Source organism: Rhyacophila brunnea, unplaced genomic scaffold, assembly GCF_057557595.1.
Source record: "Rhyacophila brunnea isolate RB1 unplaced genomic scaffold, BYU_Rbru_1.0 scaffold_2, whole genome shotgun sequence".
Lineage (NCBI taxonomy): Eukaryota > Metazoa > Arthropoda > Insecta > Trichoptera > Rhyacophilidae > Rhyacophila > Rhyacophila brunnea.
In genome coordinates this window covers 6,169,532-6,195,599 of record NW_028232859.1, presented here as the reverse complement: position 1 = coordinate 6,195,599, position 26,068 = coordinate 6,169,532, and the positions used below count along the sequence as shown (strand labels likewise).

Genomic DNA, 26,068 nt, shown 5'->3' with positions numbered 1-26,068 from the left:
CACAAAGTACTTAATCATTATTTTAATACTTTATAAATAGCATGGCTTTTAACAATTTGACGTACAGTTTAATTCGAAAAGTCATACATTTAAAATTTTATTATATACCACAGTAGTTGGATTAAATAATTCAAAAATCTATCCCAAGAACTGTTGTTTGTAAACATAAAAATATTATTATATTGTAAACTAAAACGTAAAAATCTAAAATTACATCTCAAGTAATTTATTGTGCCCAACAATAATCAAGTATCGTAATGTTAAAAATATTAAAATCCGTTTTTGTATCCAGATAATGTGTCGAAGTTTTTTAAAAGAAAATCGAATCTATTTTTTCGTAAAAAAAAAACATAATATTAAGGTATCTCTATATTAAGTAAATAGAGAAGAAAATATTGCAATTTAATTAATTATGTTATGGTTTTATATTTTTATTTTTAGCAAGTTTTATACATTGTTTTATAATCCTTTGCATCAAGAAATATTAGCAAATAAAATTAATAATACTTATTACAACATAAAACCTGTGTATATTTCTAAAAAAGTTTAAAAACAAAAATAAAAATCAACAAATTAGCACAATTATACTGTAATATTATTTTCTTTTAAGTATCTCCACCAGAAAATTAATTACAGTAAATAGAGAGAGGTACCGGTAATGGCTCAATCAATGCCAATACGTTTTCATCGGTTTGGTGGATAGCAATTGATAGCAGAGCGTCCCGCACGGGCATGCAGAGAGTAAGCCTTAAAAACAAACTTAGGAATTTAATTTCCACTCGTGCCTGCTATACGCACATCGAGCATATTTGAAGTGTATCTGGTTCAGGCCTACAATGGATTCGCGGGAGAGTTCTGAGGGCTTATCGCCAGATGATACTTCCATACCCTAGGGTCTAGGCCTAGATGTCTACCATCCAATCCAAGGCGTGAGCGGTACCCTGGCACTACGTTTATTTGAACCGGTTCCTCTTTGCCGTCCAGAAAAGCTTTCTGAATTTTGATAGTATCCAATTCACACAACGATTTTAGGAACGTAACCAGGGGTGGCTGTCTTGAAAGCATTTCAAGAATCGCGTCAAATTGTATATTCAGTAATTATTGTTAAACAGTTACCGCCAAAATAGAAACGAATAAAGTAATATCTCTCGGTGTTAGCAGGCTTAATAATAATAACATTACAATTATTATTAATAATACATCATACTACACTTAATCATGGGTAGTATGTTTGTCAAAATCAAAATTAAAACGTGTAATAATTATTGTTTTAGACTTTTATAAAGAACTGAAGAGTGGCTGCCGAAAACATTGATAGTCATGAAAATAAATTAATATACAATATAAAAATAACGATTTTAAACCAACGATTAACATAATTATTATAGTGCATACTTACGAGTACCTAATTATTTTATGATTATTTGAAAAGTTCAATGCAAGTGTTCTGAATTGCATGATATTTTTTTTAATAAACAAGACAACGGTTGCAATGTTGACCTCAGTGCCAATATCATGGGTTTGTTCTGTATTTTTACTTGTATGCGTAAACTGCTGCAGTTCTGAAGTTAAATATGATTTGGAGACTCATTCTATCTTCTATGGATTTGCACTGACTGCTGCCAATAGGGAGACTCCAAGAAGTCTTTGTGAGAAGCAGTTGGCTACTTTGGAAAAAGGAGTTCGGAATCTAGATAGATGGGCTATAAAAAGTAATTAAACACCTTAAACATTTTAGTGACTAATCACTTATTACATAACTTAATAATAAAATTTTATTCAGCACACAATAGGTATTTTTCATTTATCTTCTCTACCTTCAGCCGGTGGCGATCCGCTGCTGGATGAATCCCTCCCCGTAGATCATTCCATATATAAATATTCATCGCAATACGATCTTTCAAAATTCTATGTGTTCATCGATACAGCGGATTTTAGGGTGGCCTTGAGGTCGTTTAGTTTCCCTTGGGTACAGCTCTATGGGGTTATTTTTAGTCCAATGGTTATTCGTTCACTGAGTGAAATTCTGTAACATCAAGCGGAGCACAGTTCCAGTTCGTAAAATCCTCGAGGCAACCGGTCCGTCTCGTGGAAAAATTAAAACACCGTTCCGATTGGCTACTTGTTGGACAGATACATAAATAGTATGTTTAAACCACTTTTTATACAAGCGATAATAAGATTTTGTATTGTTTTGCTATAAAGACTTTTGATAATATTTGAGTATCTATTCAATTCCGTCTATCAGTTTTCGGCCTTCGGATATTATTTTTTTGTATGGTGTTCCTCATAAAAACAAAGTTTGTTATATCAATGCCTGATTAAATTTTCAACAGAATTACGCGTCGTGTGAAAAGCTGTTAATACATTGTGTACATCCAAGGTAGGTAAATAACGAAAATGTCGAAAAAACCTTAAAAATTAACAAGCGCTCCGGTTCGTAAATTTTTAAAACTTATTTTGCGGCTTTTATTGGCAAGCTCCTGTCCACTATCCTGTAGGCTTTTTTGGTCTTTTCCAACACCAGTGCCATCTGAAATACACAAGTTTCTGCAATATTAAAGAGGATTCCTTTATTTTCCTGGTCAAGTCACCTAAATAGATCTTTCATTATTTGCATAGGTAATTTAATACGAAATTTTACAGTAAACAAAAAAGTCAATTATTATTATACTGAGTGAACTATCTAACCAAATAATTATACTTTATAGTGCTGGATGCATCTGGTGTACCAGCTCCTGGTATGTATTGGGGCAACACTTTCTGGACAGGATCCAAAAAACAATGCGCCGCATCTGTTTCAACAAAAGAGGTCGTTGTGAGTGCCTCGCTGGGACCTATCACCAAAGAAACGCCTGATGCCATTCCACCATACCCAGTGGACTACTATGCTGCCTATTTTCATCACAACTCCGCCATGCAGATCTTCATACATTGCGCGAATGAGGTTAGATAATCATTTTAAGGCTATTGGTGTCTTTCTAATTACTTTAATTAAATTTAAAATAGATATATGTAGTTTAAATAATCATTCCAATATTGACAGACAAGAATCACTCTAGGATTATGTATCCCTACATCGTGCCAAGAGTCAGAAGTAGCAAGTCTTCTCCAGGAGTATTTTCATTCTGGCATCTTTCATCACCAGTCAATTTACAACATGACTTTAAAAATGGAAGGAGTCAAAAAACTTTCTGATGATTATTCCTGGCTGTATTCAAAAAAGTTTATAATCACTGCGTGAGTATTTTAACATATTATTTATGCTTCTGTGACCGATGAAAATAAAATATTATTGTAATAGAGTTCAATATTCACGATTTTCACTGCAATGCTAAAATGGGTACTAAAGGTCAGGGGTGGTGTACCTATGTATGCTAGGGTGCAAAAAACTAAATAAATGTTTTTACTAATGGGTATCGCGTCATTTTCGGTAACCACCCTACGGTTCTCTCTACAACAATTTAAAATATTCGAGAAGATCTTGTAACTCTGCAACCTTTTGAAAAAGCGAGATGATTCTATGTAATTGGTACGAACAAAATTATTTGAATGTAGTATATATGCGATCCAAGATTCATTAATAATTGGTCCAGTTTTTCTTAAGTTATAACAAAAGACACAGGTAGAGATTGAGAATAGAATAAAAAAAACTATGTTTTGTTCATAAGTTTCATGGAAATATTGAAGACACTTATCGAAATCACAGATAAAACTTCATTCTTATTATTCGTGTATATACATAGCTTTATTCTACACTGGTGTAATATGGAATGCACAGAACTGATTATTTCTGAGTTCCGTGATGGAATGTAACGGCCTCATATATTTTATGTACAAAATAGCTGTAGACTTTGTAATAATCCATTTATTAGGTTGGCCAATTTTGGGAAGGCAATGTAAAATATTATCAATCTAATAAGTTTTAATTAATTTTTATCCCATTTTTAGTGGCATTCTTGCAGCTTTTGTATTGTTGTGCTTACTGGGTACAGTATATGATGCATTAATCTACGAATCTCTACCAGCCGTGAACGACGCAGATTTCAACACGATGGAAAAGTCAACAAAAAACGAAAATGATACGACATTTGCGAATGAAAAAAGTACGTTGGTTTCTTTAGATATAAAATAACTATTTAAGTCAAATTATTATAAAGTTTTTAATAATACATAAACAATACTAATACGTAATACGCCTCAGTCAGAGGGATGGTGTGTATTTTTCTGTACAGTCCAACAATCGCAGTCTATATTTCCAAGCCCCATTTTCTCTCCCATTATACAAGCTTCCAAGGCAGCGGCGATTTAGTTTATCAAATTTGACGAAATCGATTCATCAGAATATTTAAAAGGTGTCCTCAAAACAGTTTAAACCAGTCTTTCAACTATTAAATCATAAACAGAGTATAAAATAATATTATCCAAACCATAACAAAATCTCTGCAACTAATATCAAAAGGGAATATAAAATAACCGCACAAACGGTTTAGTATGTATACAAACAATTATTATGTGAATAATGGAATCGAACCGACAATGAAAATGTATTATTGTCATTCAAATTTATTCCATAATGCATTTGATTCCTTCAAGACATATTGTCCCCATTCTATGATGATATTCATCATGCATAATATAATAGATATCTTAAGAGTTCATCTTCTATTTTTCACTGATAATATAAAGATTATGTAGTCTAGATCAGTACTTCTCAAACTAGGTGGCGCCTGCCAGGGAGCCGCAAAATATTTCAGTATTTGAAAAAACAAAAATCGTCATCACTGGAAGATACCCGATACAATTAGTCAAAATCAATTTTTTACACGATCAAAATACTTTATCCGATATGAATAAGAATTGTAGAACTTAGTAACAAACTTTGCTTCTTTCTTCATGACAAAAAATTAGATCATTCTTTCGACTTTAGTGATGAAAAATCGATGTGTTTTGCTTCATATTTGGTGGATTTTTTTTGACAAAGTAAATGAATTGAATCTTTTCCTTAAAGGAAAAGATATCAACATTTTAATTCTGAATAAACTTCAAGCTTTCCAAAAAAACTTTCTTCGTGGATGCAAAAATCTGTATATTATAGTTTTAGTTCAATGAAAACAAATATGTATTATTGACAAAGTTTAATGTGATCTATATATGTCCGATCTTAACAGCCTACCTCCACCCATCGCTAGTGCCTGTGGGCATTTGGAAAATGTTAAATTGGATTGAATCGGTTCTTAATAACTCTGATATTTTAAACTTGGTATACCTTACCTAAAAACTAACCAAATCCAAGCAAAAATACAATTATTATATTTATTAAACTTATTGTATTTTTATTACAATTGATATAAAATATATAACAACTGAATAAAATAGCACGAAAATCATAAAAAACGGTTAAATAAAAACAATTACACAACATAATAATTCAAATATCTGATTAAATATGATTTTACATGTGTTATAGATTATGATGATGTTACATTAATAAACCAAAAGAAGCCTTATAATAAACTGCATAAAGATAATGAAAGACAACTGATCTGGGGGAAGTTACTTCATTGTTTTAGTTTACAAACAAATGTAAAAGAAATTGTCGGCGGTAATGCGAATAAAATTGAATTTCAATCAATTCATGGATTGAGGTGCGGAGTATTTTTTAACTATTATTTAGGTTTTATTTTATTTCAACTTCGTTCAATTCAACTTAAAAGTTAATCGAATTTGTTGAAATATGAATATATATATATATATACACATCAATTGACTTTCAACTCTCATTCATCATACAATTGAACGACAAAAATCGCCACATGAAAACAAGGCATTAGGGGACAATCCAAGAGTAAATACAAGAGTTGCAAATGTTCATAAAACTTCGTAAAGGTAATCGATTTTTTATAATACCTAATAAGATATATAAGAAGAAATATTTTCAAGAAGCCGGTTTTTGTGTCATTTTTTTCAAGGTTATGGTGCAAGTGGAAATGCTCCATGATCGAAAACTTCGATTTTATATTAAGGAAAATATATAACATTTCAAAAATTAAAACTACACAACTTTTCTAGGACAATGTCACTTTTTATATAATACTTAATGGGTTAATTAGAGGTTCTTCGTAAAACTTTTCTCATAAAAACTGCTAGCATATAAAATAAACTGTTGTATGACCGCGGTATGCATATAACGTCAAATTACCTTCAAGCTAATTACTGCCAATTTGCATGCATGAACGCAATTGTAATCCGTTGTTTAGCGACGTCACTGGTGTGACGTCATATGCATTATGTCGTTATGCCAAGATCTTTAATTTCTGATTGACGCTTCAGTAATCTATTTAACATATTATAGTTGAATATAATTGGAGATCTTGATTTTGAAAACCAAATACACACATTTGTCAGTATTAAATTCGAGTTTATTTTTTATCGCCCAAATTTCAATTGAATTGAGATTATTTTGTAATATGTGTCAATCTAATTCACTGCGAATTGACGCATATAATTTTAAATCGTCTGCAAAGAGTAAAAACTGGATTCCATTTATAACATTGACAATGTCATTAATGAATATAAGGAACATAATTGGGCCAAGATTTGATCCTCGGGGAACACCTGAATAAGTTTGAAAGACGTCAGATCTACATCCCGCATACTCCTCATATTGACAGCGATGCGAAAAGTAAGATTTGAAAAAGTTGATAAAATTTATAGATTCACCTACTGCACTTAATTTGTTTATGAGAATATCATGATCTACCCGATCAAAAGCCTTTGACATATCTTTCTGTATAAATTGCGTCCACTTGACAATTTACGTTCAGCGAATGAGATATGTACTCAGTATACGTCAGAAGGTTTGTAACTGTTGATCGAGCTGATCTAAATCCATGCTGAGCGTCAGTCAGTTGACCGTCTACATGTTTATAAATATACCTATGCAAAATAGACTCAAATAATTTAGTTGGTGCAGATAGAACAGCGACCGGGCTAAAATTTATTAGTTCAGAGCGCGAGCCTTTTTTGTGCACAGGTCGAACACGGGTTAGGCTCCAACAATCTGGGAAGACAGAAGTACTTAGGCTGAGATTAAATAAATATAGTAGACGGTCAGTTAACAACTTATGACAGCCCTTTAAGATCCAAAGGGGGATACCATCAGGACCTACTGAGGATTTTGGATATATAATATCATAACATTGTTATTGATTTGATTTCTCGTTATCTGCAAAGTCTCTTCATGAACCGAAACTTTTGCTGAAATTTAACTGCCCCGTACCTATCTAGAGTATGGATTTTCCATATCTCTTATATATCTCTTTGGCAGTCGAGACCTTCTATCTATTTCTATCCGCAAATCTGCAGCATCCACGAAATCAACAAGGCTCTAAACACTCGTGACAAAAAACGTTTGAGGTAGCGAATCCATTTTAGCTATAAGTGACAGGACTGACAAGCGGCCATTTTGAATTATGAATGACGTCACATAATCAGTTGATTAAGATAATAAGCCGATCATCCATTGATTACCTTCAACGGGGTTTGAAAATATATGCATACCGCGGTGAGTGTCTTATACAGAAGTGTATCTAGAAATATTGGGCCCCGATGCGAAAATCACGCCAGTGCCCTAGAAAAGACGTCTGAAGGGGGGACATGCTCGTCGAAGGTCAAAATTGAGTTTTTATTGTATTTTCAAACCATGATCCTGGACACTCCTTAAACGTTGTAGATAATCTATTTATATAATTTTGAAGCCTTATTATCTTTTATAGTTTTTTTAAACATTTGATGACTGCATAAAGTATTTTTGTTACATAAAATAGTATTCTTTTAAACCTCTCGCTCTAATGTTTTTGAATATAGTCATATTTCGGTACATAACTGTGCAGTGGTGTTAAGATTTTTTACATTTATTAATTTTTAAACGCATTTATAAAACCATTAGTATAATTTATTAGGAGGTAATTTTTGTAAAATATTCACGATAAAAAATTATATTGATAATCTCTGTGATCCCAAATTTGACAAGAATTAGGCATTTTATTATTCAAAAAATCGGCAAGATTAACACATTTGAAGATAATTCTAAAGATATTTATTATAAGCTATGTTTTTGACCATTCAAGTGTGATAAACATCTTATGAATAATGATTGCTTTATAATAATTATTGACCTAAGAATAAGGTAGTGTTTTTTTGAAATACGCCATTTCTTTTGGCATTCCCCAGTGGTTAAGCTACAACATACGGCCGTAGCCATAAATTAACAAACTATAATTAAAGTAGGGAGTAAAATTATGTTAACGCGCGTGTTTGAACATGTACCTAACCGAATTTTTTTTTATTTTTTTTTAAACGGTACATGTTCAAACACGCGCGTCAATATCATTTTACTCCCTACTTCAATTATAGTTTGTCAATTTATGGCTACGGCCGTATGTTGTAGCTTAACTACTGGGAAATGTCAAAAGAAATGGCGTATTTCAAAAAAAAACTACCTTATTCTTAGGTCAATAATTATTATAAAGCAATCATTATTCATAAAATGTTTATCACAATTGAATGGTTAAAGACATAGCTTATAATAAATATCTTTAGAATTGTCTTCGAATGTGTTAATCTTGCCGATTTTTTGAATATTAAAATGCCTAATTCTTGTCAAATTTTGGATCACAGAGATTATCAATATAATTTTTTATCGTGAATATTTTACAAAAATTATCTCGTAATAAATTATACTAATGGTTTTATAAATGCGTTTAAAAATTAATAAATGTAAAAAATCTTAACACCACTGCACAGTTATGTACCGAAATATGACTATATTCTAAAACATTAGAGCGAGAGGTTTAAAAGAATACTATTTTATGTAACAAAAATACTTTATGCAGTCATCAAATGTTTATAATAACTATAAAGGATAATAAGGCTTCAAAATTATATAAATAGATTATCTACAACGTTTAAGGAGTGTCCAGGATCATGGTTTGAAAATACGATAAAAACTCAATTTTGACCTACGACGACCACGTGGGCCGTTAAGCTCTTCATTCCAAAAAATTATTCGATCTAATCGGCTCTTCGACCCATTTTTTTTTTGTCCAAAGTCAATGTTTAGAGTATTTTTTAGCTTTACTTCCAATTCTGTTTTTCTGTGCGAGTTATATTTCCCCCCAACCATGTCCGATTATAATAAGATCATATGGGCCACCACAATATGGAGGTTTGTATTTAACAGATTTTGTTTTTACAAGAAATGGACGTCAGCCACTTGCTCAACCTAATAGGGTCCATACTCTGACTCATACACAAATTGAAAAAATGTGTACTCGCCAGACCCAGGATTCGAACCTGGGACCCACGATGCTTAAGCCGCGCGGCCATCGTGGGTGTCCATTTTATTTATATTTATTCGATGTTTATTGTGAACCTTGAATTATATAATATTATAACGTAGAAAATTGATTAACAACTTTACTGTCGATGGCAGATTTAGGTTTCCTTATCCAAAGGTGATTTTCTCTGACTCAGATGACGTAATCTATTCGTCAAAAGATTTAAAAATGGCGCTCGAAACAGTTTAAAACAGTCATACAGTAATTGAGTTTTACCAAAATACTTTTAAATATTACCAAATTATAACAAAATTCCTGCAACTAACACCAAAGGGCAACATAATGCACCTACTCAAATAGATACCTACGTACTTAACTAAAAAAATAATATTATAAAAGAGTAATTCTTATCATATCTTATGTCATAGTTTTATTTTTATCATGAGATAGGTAGCTACGCCACTAGTATTATAGATTCTAGACATCACGCGAGATGCTGTTATATTTTTGTACCTATTCTATACAAATGCCTGTTTCTTGAATTCACGTTTGATTTATTGACGCAGATATCAACATAAACGTTATTGTGAATCTAATATGCAATGTAAACAAACCAAAAACAAAACTATACTATAATAATGTATCACTAATTATTTGTTTTAGGTTCATCTCGACATTTCATATTTTATGTTCTCATAGTGTATTATTTATGAACGATGAGATCAATAACAGAGTACGATTGTATTATATTGCGGATTCGAAAGTGCTTCAATTTTTCGGCAACGCACATTTTAGTGTAGATACTTTTTTCACTATTAGGTGAGTACTCTATATGATGATTTTTCTTTTATTAATTTCCCTCATCTGATATGATTATTATAATTCGCTAACACAACTTCACGGCATGCATATGAACATCAGTCAAAATTGCATGCGATTCGCTAGTAGTTCCAGGATATCCATGAGTGCCATTTATGACAACGCAAAAATGTACAAATGCCTATTAAAAATATATCGTACTACTAAGAGCAGCGTTCGCAAATCGTTACTGGATTTCCACCCTTCTTGAATGCTCTTGCCTTTCACTCACACACTCCATTCTTGGTGTAGCACAAAACGTGCGGAAAACGATCGATTAGCCGGCTTAGAATACATTGACTAACACCAGACTGTATGTATGTATATATATTTATTTTCTTTTGACCATGTCCGATCCTAATAGGATCATAATATGGGCCTCCACAGAGTAGAGATTTATATTAACAGATTGTTGTTTTAGGAGAAATGGCTATTAGCCACTTGCTCAACCTACTGGTTCCATACTCTGGGACGCACGACATTATATATGCTGACGTGTTAGCCGCTCAGCCATCGTATATTTAATATCTATGTCTACAAAATCACATAATTGTCACATCTGCCTTTGCCGATATTTCGCAATAATATTAAATAATATGCAATACTGTTTTTTATAATATTCAGTCATTCGTTAATACTATACGGATATTAATTAGCAGTATTAGTAATATGGTTTTTTTAATTATCTACATATAGCTTTTTTTATAATTATAAATACATATATAAGTGTATATCATAAACTCTTTCAATGTTAACCTTTGAATATCAGCATACTAATTATTAGGTCTCTTACGTACGCACTTGCTCATTTGATTGGAGCACATGGACAAGCTCTGTAAGTAAGAAGAGCAATTAGCGAAATGGCGATTGCTTAGCAGTGCGAACATTAGATTTACTATATAAAAAAACTTGTCTTTAAATCCTCATTATTTTTATAGAATAAACATTTACTGGACATTTTGATAAATACATTTAATACAACTAAGCACTCAATGTTACTAATCAAGATATTTTTGTTGCCTTTTTATTGGAAATGCACTTTCATTATTTCGTTAAAATCAAAATTAAAATCAATCCTAGTTTATTGTGAAATAATTAATAATTAATATACACATAGAATTGAAAGACTACGAAATATTTGAAATTTCTCAAGATTTATTTCAATCTACTACACAAAGGCCCCCCGCTCTAAATATTGTACCTACTAATCCTACTATAATATATCTTATTTAATGTAAAAATGAACTTTTTACTTATCGATTCATTTTTTTGTTGCGACGATCACCAAATACGTTAAAAGTGTGAACCCTGAGACAGAAGAGAATACAAATCAGCGTTTAAGCGAGTGGTTATCGAAGACCAATTAAGAAAAAAGAGAAAACATTATTTGCACATTTTACAAATTATAATATCAGATCTTTATTAGTCCAAGGCGCTATGACAGTATTTGAGTTAGGCCCACATGTAAAGTGTGCTTTTTTTAGAGGTATAGAACTTTAAGCTGGCAGTACATTTTTAATTGGCGGCCATTTTGTCAGCTGTTAAGTGATTTATCTTTAGTTTGGTTTGGCATTTCAACATGAATAGGACGCCTGAACAACGCTTCCAAATTGTGAAAATTTATTTTAAAAATAGATTGCCGTTGATCCCGATTTTCATAAGCGAATTTTGTTTAGCGATGAAGCTCACTTTTGGTTGAATGGATACGTCAATAAACAAAACTGCCGTATTTGGAGTGATGATAATCCTCAAGTGTATGTTGAGACAACGTTACGTCCAGAAAAATTGACTGTTTGGTGTGCTTTATGGGCTGGTGGAATAATTGGTCCGTATTTCTTTAAAAACGATGCTGGCCAGAACGTTATAGTCAATGGTGACCGCTATAGAGCCATGATTACTGACTTTTTCGTTCATCAATTGAACAACCATGATGTGCAGGAGCTGTGGTTTCAACAAGACGGCGCAACATCTCACACAGCTCGTGCCACAATTGATTTATTGAAGGAAACTTTTGGTAACCGCATAGTTTCACGTTTCGGACCCGTGAAATGGCCTCCAAGATCGTGCGATTTAACGCCGCTTAACTATTTTCTGTGGGGATATGTGAAGTCTCTAGTCTACGCCGATAAGCCCGAAACGATTGACCACTTGGAGGACAACATTCGCCGCGTTATTGCCGATATACGGCCACAAATGTTGGAAAAAGTCATCGAAAATTGGACCTCCAGATTAGACTACGTCCGAGCCAGCCGTGGCGGTCATATGCCAGAAGTCATATTTAAATTATAATGCCAGAAGAGCATCTTTCGAATAAAGTAAATTTCATATCAATATAAAAAGTCATCTTTGTTTTATTCCATTTCAAAGTTCTATACCTCTAAAAAAACACCCTTTATTTCTGCCGATATTATAATATGATTGCGTCATTTACTTTAAATAATTTCACACATTTAATCTTATCTACTGACACACAATAAAATTGAAGGTGTTATTTTGAAATTGCTTAGATTAATTTACATTTTTGTTTAAGTATATAGACGCTAAAACAAAATTTCAATAGCGAAATCAATAACGAAAACTTATGATGATAATATAATGTTTACAGGACTCAAAATGGACCGATGCGAACCGGAACGCCGTTGAAAACGTTCTCGTGGACTGTTAGATTTAAATATGCTACATAACAAAAAATCGAACACACGTCTTATTTTTATAAAATACACTAGATAACTAGGTTAATATTATAGTAAAATTATCGAAAGCTTCGGTTCATTAAATTTTCCATTTTTTTTTTACTTAATTACAATTACTATAAATACTATAAAAAATTAAAAAAATAATATAAAAAACTTGTTCCATTATTTTGTTCATTATTAAAAAATGGATTATTTATAATGTAAAATTTTATTTTTCAGTGGGTTTTTGTTATCATATTTATTTTTTATGGCAACTAAAAAAGAAAATTCTGGACGACCTCGGGGATATTATCAAAAGTTAGCATGGCTTTGCGCATTGACACTCAAAAGATTGATAAGGTATGACAATTTTACAATGATAAATCCGTATTGCATCGAATGTGAGAAACGCACTCTTATGTATAAATAACAAGATAATAAGCATTAAAATTGTATCAGTCAGTAAACGTCATATAAATATATATACGATGGCTATAAAAGCAGTATAATATTTCATTTGTAATTTTCTACAAACACGTATCTCAAAAAACACAACTTTTCAGGAGAGGCAAATAACAACTTTATTCTCTCAGTTTTTATTTTAGAAATAAATTTTCTTCTGTGAAATATCCATTTAGTATAGTGACACATTTTTTCATGAAAAAAATGTTATGTTTCTCCAATTTATCGCACTATGCTTTAGAACGATCAGTCATATTTTCGGAGATACGAGAATACGTTGCAACTTTACTGTGAATATTACTGCAGCAAACACGTATCTTGACTTATGAGAAAGAGCTTTAGTACAATCATCTGTCGGAGTTCAGTATTCTGTTTACTTACAAACACGTAACTCAAGATACGAGTTTATAATATTTATAAAAGTCTTTTATTGTGATACGAGTTTTTGTTATTGCTTAAATATATTATGTTGTAAAGTATGTTTTGAAATACGTGTTAGTGAAATATGTGCGTATTCAAATTCTGAATTCTTTACATCAAACAACTCAAAACTGACAAAAATTGAGATATGTGTTTGTAGAAAATCGGCGACGATTTATTGTTAGCGAAAAATACCTACCCTTTGAAGGAAGGAAGGGATAGTACACTGAAAAAAGTGCTGAGATAGCCATAGGTACTTTTTTTGATTGATTTGATTGAATTTGAAATTGAATGTTGTTTCTCAGTTGTTTAGTTACAACTATACAATTACGTTTTATAGTTTGTGGTCCTAATTAAAAAATACGTGTTAACGACCTTGACGCACGCCATCGTTAGACTTATTAGTGAAGAGATATAGTGAAAAAAAAACAATTTTCAGCGCCATTTTTCCAAGATGGTGGCGTCTTCCAGCGTGCGCCAGGGTCAAAAATTAGGACTATAAAATATTTCAAAAAGTCTGAACAGCCGTACCCTTTGCGCAGTAAAACAACGCTGCTACTGGCCTGTACTGGAGGTTTACAAAACGCGCGAAAAATAAATATGTATAATATAACCTAAACCAAAACTATACAAAAGTCTATTCGGTGAATGCTTCCGTCTCGCCCGTATCCGTGTAATCTGATATATTATTTTGTGGATTTTCTTTAGAGATATAATAGTTTTTGTGTCCCTTGCTGAATGCGTGGAAAGGCGGTCACAATCGAGATTTCACTGTTTTATTGCACGTAAATATTAATAATTCTTCTTGTGTTCATTCCTTTTTAGTAGTAATTAAATTCTAGTAGCTAGTTAAATGATTTCAAGTCAAAGTAAACATTAAATGTTAAATGAGCGTTTGCAATCGAGTATTCGCCATTCTTCTTTTACCAGTAAGTAAGTATACGATAATATACTATGTAGTCTCTTTCAACTAGTTTGGAGTCTCCGCCATTTATTTTCATTTTAAATATCACCATCAGAGCCTGTTCTTCAGATTCAATTTTTGAAAATTAGTTTAGTTATTCTCAGAGATTCTATTTTTGCCGCATTGCAATACAGTACATATTAATATAGAAAGGTTTCCATTTAATATCTGAAATTCAAACTACAATATGAATATACATAATTTTGAAAACACTTCTGAGAAAAAAATATTTTATTATAACCAATAGAAAAATCTTTTTGAAAAAAGTAAGACATCGAACCTGCATCTCTCGGGTATCGCGCCCACGCACATAGACCACTATGCCAAAGGAGTCATACTTGGCATATGGCATACATTTACATAATGACTTTTAATACTCACTGAAGCTCTTTCAAAATTGAGCTACTATTGGCGATCGGGTTTGTATTTTAAATCAAAGTAGGTATTACTTTAATTACTAACCGACGTCACGGTTCACTCCACAATTTTTTGTTGTAACTTACTTGACCTTGCTAATATTTTTTTAATTAGTAATTCTCAGAAGTGTTTTCAAAATTATGTATGTTCAATAGTTAGAATGTTACATTCTTAAATCTTGTGAATTATTCGTTGAATAAAAAAAATAGTTAATTACAATATGAATCAGAAGAACCAATACAGAATGTTGCGTGAGAGCAGCCGGAACATCCTCTGACCTCTTTGAAATCACGTCAGGAGTCAAGCAAAGATGTGTACTTGCGCCCTTTCTTTTTATCAACATGATGGATTTCATAATGCGTAAGACGGTTTGCCCCGACAGTGGGATACGCCTACACCATGATGACACAACCGATCTATGCGAAGAAAGACTGTGCGACTTGGAGTATGCAGACGATGCAGTCGTGTTTGACTCGACGATCGAAAGGTTGGAGGTAACCGTGAACAGGTTCGCTGCGAACTCGAAACGTGTGGGTCTTCATCTGAATGCCGCTAAGACCAAATCCATGTGCACTACTGCATGCATCAACGCCGACACTCTGAGGGTTTCCGGTCTGCCCGTCGAGCTGGTGTCCAGATTCAAATACTTGGGTGCCACGATTGCCGATGATGGTGGTATTTCTAGTGAGCTTGGAATCCGCATGGGTGTGGCGGGCTTTGCGTTCAACCAACTTGGAATCGCATGGAGGTCAAGGCTGTATTCTGTGAGGACCAAATGTCGTTTTTTAACTATCTGTGCTCCTGTATGGCTGTGAGACATGGCATCTTACTAACCTTCAAGAGTCTCGGCTTTTGAGCTTTGAAAATCGATGTCTCCGCCGAATCTTAGGGGTACATTGGTACGACCGCGTTACAAACACCCGAGTTAGTGAGCAGACACAACAGCCTTCGGTGATTGAAGTTATCATGAAGAGACGATTTACGTGGCTGGGACACGTATTCCGGATGCCGCCAAAGAGTGCGGCACTTCGTACCCTTGTGGCACAGCCTCAAGGGTTCCGTCGCCGTGGCCGGCCCTCCATCACCCTGCAGCGGTGCTACAAAAGCGACCTACGTGCTGCAGGTCTGACATGGCGGGAGGCGCAGGAGTTGGCGATGGACCGAGGGAAGTGGCGCTAACTTGTGCTTGCCCTATGCCCCAATGCTGGGACATGACAGGGTGGAAGAAGAAGAAGTAGACAATATGAATATTTATACTCAATGCAATTACAATAATTATACATATTATTATATAGTATATACAGTGCTCATATTAATATGCTTTTAAAAAGCATACCTAGTCATTAACTCTCATTTTATTCAATATCACCCTCTGGTTACCATCAACCATAAAAAATATCTTCCAGATTGATCCCAGCTTACTTGGCAGCGTTATGCATCACGTACATAGACGCCATCTGGAGATATCGTCTCACAGTATTTTGGCAAACGGATGATTACCGAAACAACTGCTCCAAATACTGGTGGAGAAATTTGCTGTTCATAAATAGTTTTTATCCGAGATCTGAAATTTGCATGATGTGGAGTTGGTATCTCAGTAATGACATGCTATTCTTTGTACTCAGCACCACCATTCTCCTATTGTCAACATCGTAAGTATTTTCATTAATAAGCATAAAGTAGTTTAGATAATCACTATTGTCTCTCAAAAGATCACATTATTATCTATTATAGCGCCTGTACGCGCCAGCCTGTATGCCTGCCTCATGCCGCCAGCCTGTATGGCAGCCATAGTGAATATTTTAAATTACCGTGACAATAATTGTTTACGCGTAAAAGTTTACACGTAATTTTTGCACGTAGTTATCTTCTCGTTTCCGACGTTTTCAATTGCTCAAAAAAAGCAAATAATCCTATTTGATTCTTGATATCATCATCATTCTGTTTCACTTCAATGCTAGGTGAAGACCTCCTAAAGCTTAATCTATTCTTTTCACTGGATCGTTGTGTTTTACTATTAATTATCGTCATTGAGCGTCATTGAGCCCGAGATACTGCTAGACCAAATTGAATAAATTAAAATATTTCTATCTTATTTTGTACCGCAATATTTGCCTTAATTTTTCTCATAAATCTCGAATTTTGTTCGATTTTGATTAATATCATAAACAACAAATTTACTCGAGCGATGATCTAAAACGTTAATTTTCTATTTCTAATTATAGTAGCTTAGATTCGTCAACGGGATTTTAGACTATCAAACTCTTAACTCCAAGAATATTTTTCAATACTACCTACTTTATATCCTACCGTTGATTGATAAATTATAGTCATATATTTTTTACATATTTTATGTATTTTTGTGAATAACGTTTTCATACTGAATGACCCTTGACTCCTTAACAATTTTTTAAATCCGGTAGTGACAGGCAAATAATTAACAGTCAACAAGTTGTCTTTATTATTTCAGCCATTTTAAATTAGCTGCTGGAATATTCGGGGGAATTTTCACAGCATCATCTATATATATAGCATACGCTGCTTACACTATAGATTATCTACCATAGTAAGTGTTGTAAATCAAGTACTATTTTTAAATAATACACTAAACGAAATTTTTAACAAAACGAAAAAAGCAACCTTGGTGCAGTTCTGTTACTAGACATAAACCATATTAGCCATGCGCGAGTGACAAACATAGCTTTTCTAAATCAAATACATAAGTGCTGGAATAAACATCGAAATAGTAAAAATCCCTTACTCCGGACACTTTTTTCGAAGACCGGAGTGTAAACATCCCTATGGAATGGAAAACAGCACCTTATCCATAAGGTACAATAAACACAGTGCTTAGGATCTATAAACAAGAAATGAACAAAAAATAAAATACTATGCAATAGGTAGATATTTAGAAATATAACCTATTTATAAATTGTGCTAACAGACTGTCATATAATTGCTGCTAAGTTTTGTTAAGAATATATTTCATAATCATATTTCAATAATATTTTGCAGTATATCATTTCAAATAACGGACATCAACACTGTTTCAAAATGTTTCATCAGGAATCTTGTCTCAAGAACAACTGGTGGAGGTCGACGTTCACTTGCAGTAGCTATATCAAACAATACTTAAGTATTCGAATTTAAGTAGCTACTTGACAAACAGAGCGTTGTATTGAAACAATTTAACTTTAAATATGTGCAGATGCGATTTCATCTAGTACGCAGCAATTAAGCCGAGTGATTTTTGCATAGCTTTCTCTCGCTGGGTGTCACTCGGAGTATGTCTTGTTCTCTGTCAAAACTATCAAACCTCCTATTTATGTAGTATATATATAGATTCGTGCTGACCATCTGGAATCTTGAGACACTTACAGAAAATATATTTTTCAGCATAGACATTGGGTATAATACCATAGAGACATTGTACTTGCCGCCTATGGTGAGGATCGGACCATATATAATTGGAGTCGCTGCAGGATATTTGCTGTATTCATTGAACGGAAAGCTCTCTGTCGATAAGGTGAGTACCACACGACATTGTTTTTCTTCTTGATTGGGATGTTATTTTTGATAATTTGATGAAAGTATCTTGAGCAATGTTTCTTAACACATATGTCAGGAGAGGGCACGGGCTTAAAATCAACTTTTGTGGGACCTCAGCCAGAGTTATTACAATAAAATATTATTTTAAACCCAATGGAAACGATTGAAATTTAAAGAGTCAATTGATATAGCAATATAAATTCATACAATTAATATTATGTATAAATAAAATCCAATAGAAATTGTTCGTATTTGGAAATTGTACACAAAGACAAGTATTTTTTAGCAAGCATTATGTAAGAAAGATCAACGATTTTTTTTATGAAAAGTTATTTCGACACCATTATTGGTTGCTAAGCGGATGGTCCTAGCAACTAAATTATTAATATATACGTGCGTTACTATGGAAATCAATATGAATGTCAAAATGACATTTCAGTATTATTTCTATCAACGTTTATATGATTGAACAGAGAATTTAAAAACGTTGTATATAAAAAGTTCTTTTTATCTTGTAATTATAATCATAATAATGTGATATTTCGATTTTCAGTTTTCAGTCTGGCTATTGTGGGCAGTCGCAGTGTTGTTTTATTTAGTACCAATATATGCGCTAGGAAACAGAGATGTTAGCTTCTCATACGGTATTGTGTACACGGCACTAAGCAGAAATGTGTGGGCTCTTGGTATTGCTTGGCTTTTAATTGCTTGTACCACTAATAATGGAGGTAAGTAAATCTGTTCAACATTTTGGAAGCCTTCATATAATACCTACATGTGCATTAAAGTGGGTCACGTAAACGAAAATTGCATTAAACATTGCTTGGTACGGCGTTGAAGACCTGGCAGTGATAATAGGATGCCTGAAATTCCTCTATCAAGGTCAAGCACATATTATTCTTTCGAAATATTTAACGGTTTGACTCCTGACCACTACACACCAGTCAATTATTAACTGGCCACGTTAGATTCGCTGCCAAGTTCTTCGAGATTGGGCTTGTCACCCGACCAACATGTCCATGTGACGGAGAATTACAGGATACAAACCACGTTCTCCGGAAGAAAACAGACCCTTAAGTCGGTCCAACCTGTTGTTGGGCCCATCGGGCCATCCAATCTGGTCGCCACAAAGGTCAATTTTGTTGAGTTGATACAATTTGCAGCATCTTATTGCGGACGTGAAGATCTCTTCACACAGCTTTGTATATCCGTATTGTTTTAGCTTATTTTTTTGTACTATATATTTATTAATTATAATCATTTATTTTGGTTAGCACATCGTGCTCGTTTCTCCCATGGGTACGTTTCATTAGAAAATCTCTGTAAACTCAGTTAACGCACACTTGAGTGCGTGTTGACCTCAGTCTTGGGTATCTGCTGCGGCGACATTTCCAGTCATAAAAAATGCTAATACTTCACAATGTAGGGTCCCGTGATACGCTCGATTAATACCGGGTGTGTTGCGGGTGCTGTGTGGTTTGGTTTGGTTACCCACTAACCTCAATGTTCTATGGATGATCACTGTGGATTAGTCAAAATCTTTGAAACTCTGAGTTGATGAGGTAGCAAATGTTAGCAAATCTTAAACAAGTTTTAAATTTCTCATACAAAACAGTTCTTTCTATAAATCGAGTCATCTGTTTTATAACACAGGTAATTATCGATTTTCAACCAAATATTATGAATCCTAGACCTTATTATCGATGACAGTATTTTATAATTGCAGGTTATCTTCAAAAGGTATTGTCTTTAAAATGCTGGGTGCCGTTATCCAATATATCGTACTGTGCATATTTGATAAATCCGATAATTATTAAAATAGTATCGACTCTGACTGACAGCTCATGGGAAGTTGATATCATAACCATGGTAAGCATTCGAAATCTAAACTTATACTTACAACCTTATTATATTTAATAAATATTATCTATTCATTATTGCTCATAATATATTATAGAGACATGACCACAAGGGTGGCCCGTAAAACCATTTCTGTACGTAATAAAACATAAAGGTTGCGTTTTAATTAACTGAGTACGGGAAAAATATTTAAAAAATAATCATAATATTCGTGTTTTTAATGCAAACATACACACATACTAATAACTAACATTGATTATTGTAATATGTGATGAAACGAATTCAGTCTATCTATTGCGAGAACTTTTCTTTGCAACCATATTATACGTCCTCTGGAAAACCATTTTGAAAGTGTTTACTTTTACATAAAACATATAGCTGCGCATCTATTCTATACACAAGACTGCTTTCGGCCGCTACGACATGTGTTATGCTATGTTTTAACAGCTTACAGTGTTGCCATGTCTACTGAAATTTCAGTAGATCTACTGAAATTTTGGTCAGAAAAAGAAGAAATTATGATATTTGTGATGAATAAAAGTTACTTTTTACATGATTTTTTAAAAGACACTTGTGAGATTATGTCAATATGCACGCTTTCACCAAACACAGTCGTTGAATTTCATACATTTTTGTCAATCTACTGATATTTTGAAGAAAAAATCACTAAATCTACTGATTTTTGTAAATTTTAGCTGGCAGCACTGTAACAGCACCTCTTTTGGCTATGGTAAATTTTAGAGCGAGATAGACAGTGTTTAGACGGTTAACTTATTGTAATTGTTACAAGAAGTGCTAATACTTCAATACAAACCCACCCTAGATACCTGCCGTAGCGGCCGAAAGCAGTCTTGTGTATAGAATAGATGCGCTGGTTTTGAAGGCGATACATAATTTATATCAATGGCACATGAGACTGAGTAGGTATGTATGTAATACATTTTAGAATAAACATACGTATATACATATAATATTATCTACCCGCACTGTCCAGGTACGCCTAGGTATTTGTTGATTTTTTTTTTTTTTTTTAAATAATGTTATCAAAAATTATTTGTTCATCTTTTTCAGATTTTACTTGGACTATCATTCTTTTTTATTTCCTGTATTGCCGCATTCATTTTATCCATATTTATCGAACAGCCCATGGTGCAGTTGGTGAGGCTTTGTACTAGTTCAGGAAGAAAACGGCTGGATAAAAATGTGAATGATGAAGAAGTGAAAGTAAAATGAATGCCATTGAAAATAGACCGTTTAGAAAATTTAATTTATTTAATATTATAACTTAATTTAATAACTGTTTATAAATTAAAAAATTAATGGTCAATGTCATATTACTTTTAATTAATTTTCCTGTTTAAATAATTAAATAATTAAAAACTATATAAATAATAAAAGATATAATAATATTCTTTATAATTTCTTGAACCATTTTTTTCACGAGTCCATAACATCACCCAACAGTTACGAGGTCGTTGTATAAGTAGGCATTAGTTGAATAGAAAATAGATACCATTTCTCATCATAATTTTTATTCGCCAATATCAAATAAATTAAATATTATTAAAATGACTAGGTACTCGTAGATAATGAAATAAGAATTAAATTGTTTGTAGTGGTAAGGCGCCCGTTTTTGATATTGTGGGTTTGAATTATGCGTCTGGAAAAAAACCCTTTGTTTTTTTTTTCAAGGTGTGTTTGATCGGGTAAGCGGACAAAACAGAACATGACAAAATAGAACATGATAAAACAGAAAATGACAAAACAGAACAGAAACAAAACAGAACAAAAATGAAACATTAATTTTTGTGGAATCTATTTAGGTTGAGCAAGTGGCTGACATCCATTTCTCGTAAAAAACAAAACCTGTTAATACAAACCTCTACTCTGTGGAGGCCCATATGATCCTATTAGGATCGGACATGGTCGAAAAAAAATAGTTTAGGTCATTATTTCGTTGTAGCTAGTCACCCAATCATTTTGAACATATTATATTGATTAAGATGCGATATCCTAAGCTTGCCGGTAAAGTCCCGTTTATTTGAGGCTTTCTAGCGATTATTAATGCAGAAGTTAGGTATATAATTTGATTTATTATGGCGTATTGAAAATCTGTCCTATTAAAAGCTATCAACATAATAGAGATTTCAATATTAAATTTATATTTTTCCTGAAATGTCATAGTTATATTTATCGTTGTTCTGTTTTTTCACTGTTCTGTTTTGTCATGGAACCGTTTGATCGATAGCAAGGATAGTTTTCCATATACTCACAAAATAAGCAGGTATATACTGTCGCCAGACTGGTAATGCGTCGGTGAGACGTGTCTGTCGATTGATTATTATGGTCAGGGAGAGGCGTCTAAGCGGGTGAAAGATGTCTAGTCAGCCCAAGGCTGACACGAAATACTTGGTCAACCCTTTTATGCACCAGTCGACAGTTAGGTATTATATATTTTCTGTGGTATGATATAACTATGTCAAATTTATTTTCTAATGGATTTAAGTTTTGTACTATTCCATTTGAGTCGTTTTTTGCGACCCGGGTTTCGCCTTTCGGCATTTTCAGGCACTGTGTACACTCACCAAAAGGCAAATATACACTGACAACGAAAACAATTAACTCTAAATTATATAACAAATCAATACAATAAAGTAGGTAAAAACTTTATCACCTACCTATTAAGTCAATAAAAAAATATATAACAAAGAAATTATGAACAGTTGAAGTGTAAAAAATCCCCTTCCTTATCAATATTAATACACTCGATAAGCATATAAATTATTGTCAAAACCTAATAATAGATCATTACTTATTAATAAAATACTACACTCAAGAGGTGTAAAATCGTACATTCTGGGAACAATAATTGTAACGTATTTGGAATTAATGGAGTTAACTAATGAATGAGATATGCTTATCTATGATATCAGTCTTTAAAATTTATTAGTTAAACATATAATATTAATTAATATTCTTATGTAGGTAGGTACATGATACCTACTAAATTCAAATTCCATCAAGTACCTTCGGTCGATAGTATTAATATTGTAAATTTAGTTGTTTGATAATTCAAGCTTCAAGCTGATGCTTTCCAAAAGTTTTGGTTTTGCGACCAAAGACAATATGAATAAAATGACACACACAAATAAAAATTTAATTAATTCGGCGAAATACAGTATTGGTAACTATATTATTATTCGACCTTGTCCGATCCTAATAACATCATATGAGCCTAAACAGATTTTGTTTTTACGAGAAATGGATGTCAGCCACTTGCTCAACCTATTAGGTCCATACTCTCATTCCAGACACACATTGAAAAACAATATGTGTATTTGCTAGACCCAGGATTCAAACCTGTGACCCACGACGTGATAGGCCGACGCTTAAGCCGTGCACCCTACGTGGGTGTTAACTTCGGGGTTGGTAACTACATTAAATCTTATTAATGTGAACCTTGGCATTGGATAAGATTTGAGTATCTATCAAATCTTGATGTTATATTAAACAGGCTACACCTTATTTGGTATTATTTCATGTCCGTAAATTTGTACGTATACTACAGTTCACCGCAGGACACTTCTTCGTGAGTAGTTGTACGTGAAACATATTGTGTTACATGTCACGAAGAAGTGTCCCGCGATGAAATGCATACGTACAACTACATGACGTAACCGTGTTATTTAGGGTTCGGTCTGCTCAAATTTAGTTTTCATTATAATAGTTAGAGCTGAAAACTCTAAACTCGCATAAGTATGTTATTTCAAAGAGCAGTAGTACCTGCATTCATTGCTTCATTAACGAATATTGCTTATTAATTTTTTTTTTACATTTTTTTTACAATTATAAATACTCAACGCTTTTGGTAAAACTGTAGTATCAGTTTTTAAATCGTGGATAAAACTTCTAGTTTATTAATATTGACGAAATATTCGTGCAAGCCATTTACCACAAATTTAACCAGTATCTCAAGAATGATGAGAGAATATTTTGCGACCCACTAAATGTGTCAATCGACCTAATTTTTGGTCGCGACCCATAGGTTAAGAACCTGACACGAACACGTTTAGTGTGCTCCTGAGAGGACGCTCCCATAAGGAGTGGTACCATCCAATCGCTCGATCTGATCAAAATAGTCAATGTACCACCGGTTATAAAGTAATAAGCTTGCGACCCTCGACGAAGACAAGCCATATATGATGTATGAGGAAGTCCTACAGTTGCCCCAGCAGGTCCCACTGCTCCTCAAGGTGAACTGTAGATGAGATAAGTCGGTCATAAGGACCATGAAGAGTGGTGGTAAGAATGTAAATAACGACGGAGTAATAATAAGGTAGTAATTAAAATTCAATTAATAAGATGCAGTACGAAGATTATGTGTCCTAATTAAGATGGTAGCGATAGATATATAATGTTAGTAATAGATATTTTACCATGTTAAATAAATAATTGATAGGTATATAAATATTAAATTAGCATAATACTGTATTGGACTTCGAGTAGATATAATAATGTAATTAAGATAAATAGATCTAATATTGTATAATTGCGATGATTAGGTATTGTCAGCGTGTGTAATTGTAAACCGACATTAGTATATAAATCTGTACCCATAATTAGAGTATAATGTTGACATAATTCGATCCACGAAATTAAGCTAGATAATAATTAATCAATATTTTAATTAATTTAATTAGACGAGAATCGGTCTAGACCTGCGCTCTGTACGTAGCATCTACATAGCATCTAAGCCACTCACGAGGTACTGTATACCTCTGGCTTCTAATTTTCATCACTCCCATATTAATACCATACGCGTGATCCGCGCATCCAGCGCGAGATTGCCCCGCGGAATTTCTCGCGATTCATGTGTAACATATGAGCGGCCTTGGCGCTGCGTTCGCCAGTCGGTAACCGGACAGTTGTCTCCCTCGCACAACTGGATCAATTCCCTATCCCGACCGCGGCCGCAGCCGATTGGCTCATGTGTGGAGCGAAATCCCTGTTACGCAATTCATGACAGCCGCGAGATCTCCATACAAACACATTATTAATGATAGCTAGAGCTGCGCGTGTCCGATCAACGTAAAACTTAAAATGACATATGCGTCTACGGACCGCGGAGATTTTAATTATTCTATAGTACGCGTAACCATAAAGGTTCGCGAGATATAGAGCTCAGAGACGGGTCAGATTCCATTAATTTTAGCGCCTTAAATATAAGTTAATTAGATATAACATTTATATGTATACGTAGAGAATAAGACCTAGTATTTTAATAATTTTTATTTTTATCATAAATATACACGTAGCGCGTGGGCGGCCCGCTTATAGGTCCGAACTTGTGGCTCCCGCCATTCAATCATGAAGAGACTCACATCACGGGATGTATACTCAAATGCTAGCGTGAACGGTAACGAGCAGATTGACGTATCACACTCTTTGATACACTGAGTTTTCGCTTGGTTAATTAAAAACTAAAAGTACAATACAAGCTAAAAAACGCATTCATTGTAGGG

The 26,068-nt window shown here is 33.4% G+C and overlaps 1 protein-coding gene across 1 annotated transcript; it reads left to right on the top strand.

Annotated features, from left to right (window-relative positions):
• Nucleotides 1-1,274: 1,274 nt before the first annotated feature.
• Nucleotides 1,275-25,262, top strand: LOC147071757 (nose resistant to fluoxetine protein 6-like). The gene is made up of 8 exons (XM_085946395.1): nucleotides 1,275-1,712; nucleotides 2,712-2,947; nucleotides 3,047-3,240; nucleotides 3,952-4,106; nucleotides 5,471-5,648; nucleotides 10,005-10,160; nucleotides 13,115-13,192; nucleotides 25,247-25,262. The coding sequence occupies exons 1-8, from the start codon at nucleotides 1,457-1,459 to the stop codon at nucleotides 25,260-25,262; spliced, it is 1,269 nt and encodes a 422-aa protein (XP_085802521.1). The 5' UTR covers nucleotides 1,275-1,456.
• The last annotated feature ends 806 nt before the right edge of the window (nucleotides 25,263-26,068 follow it).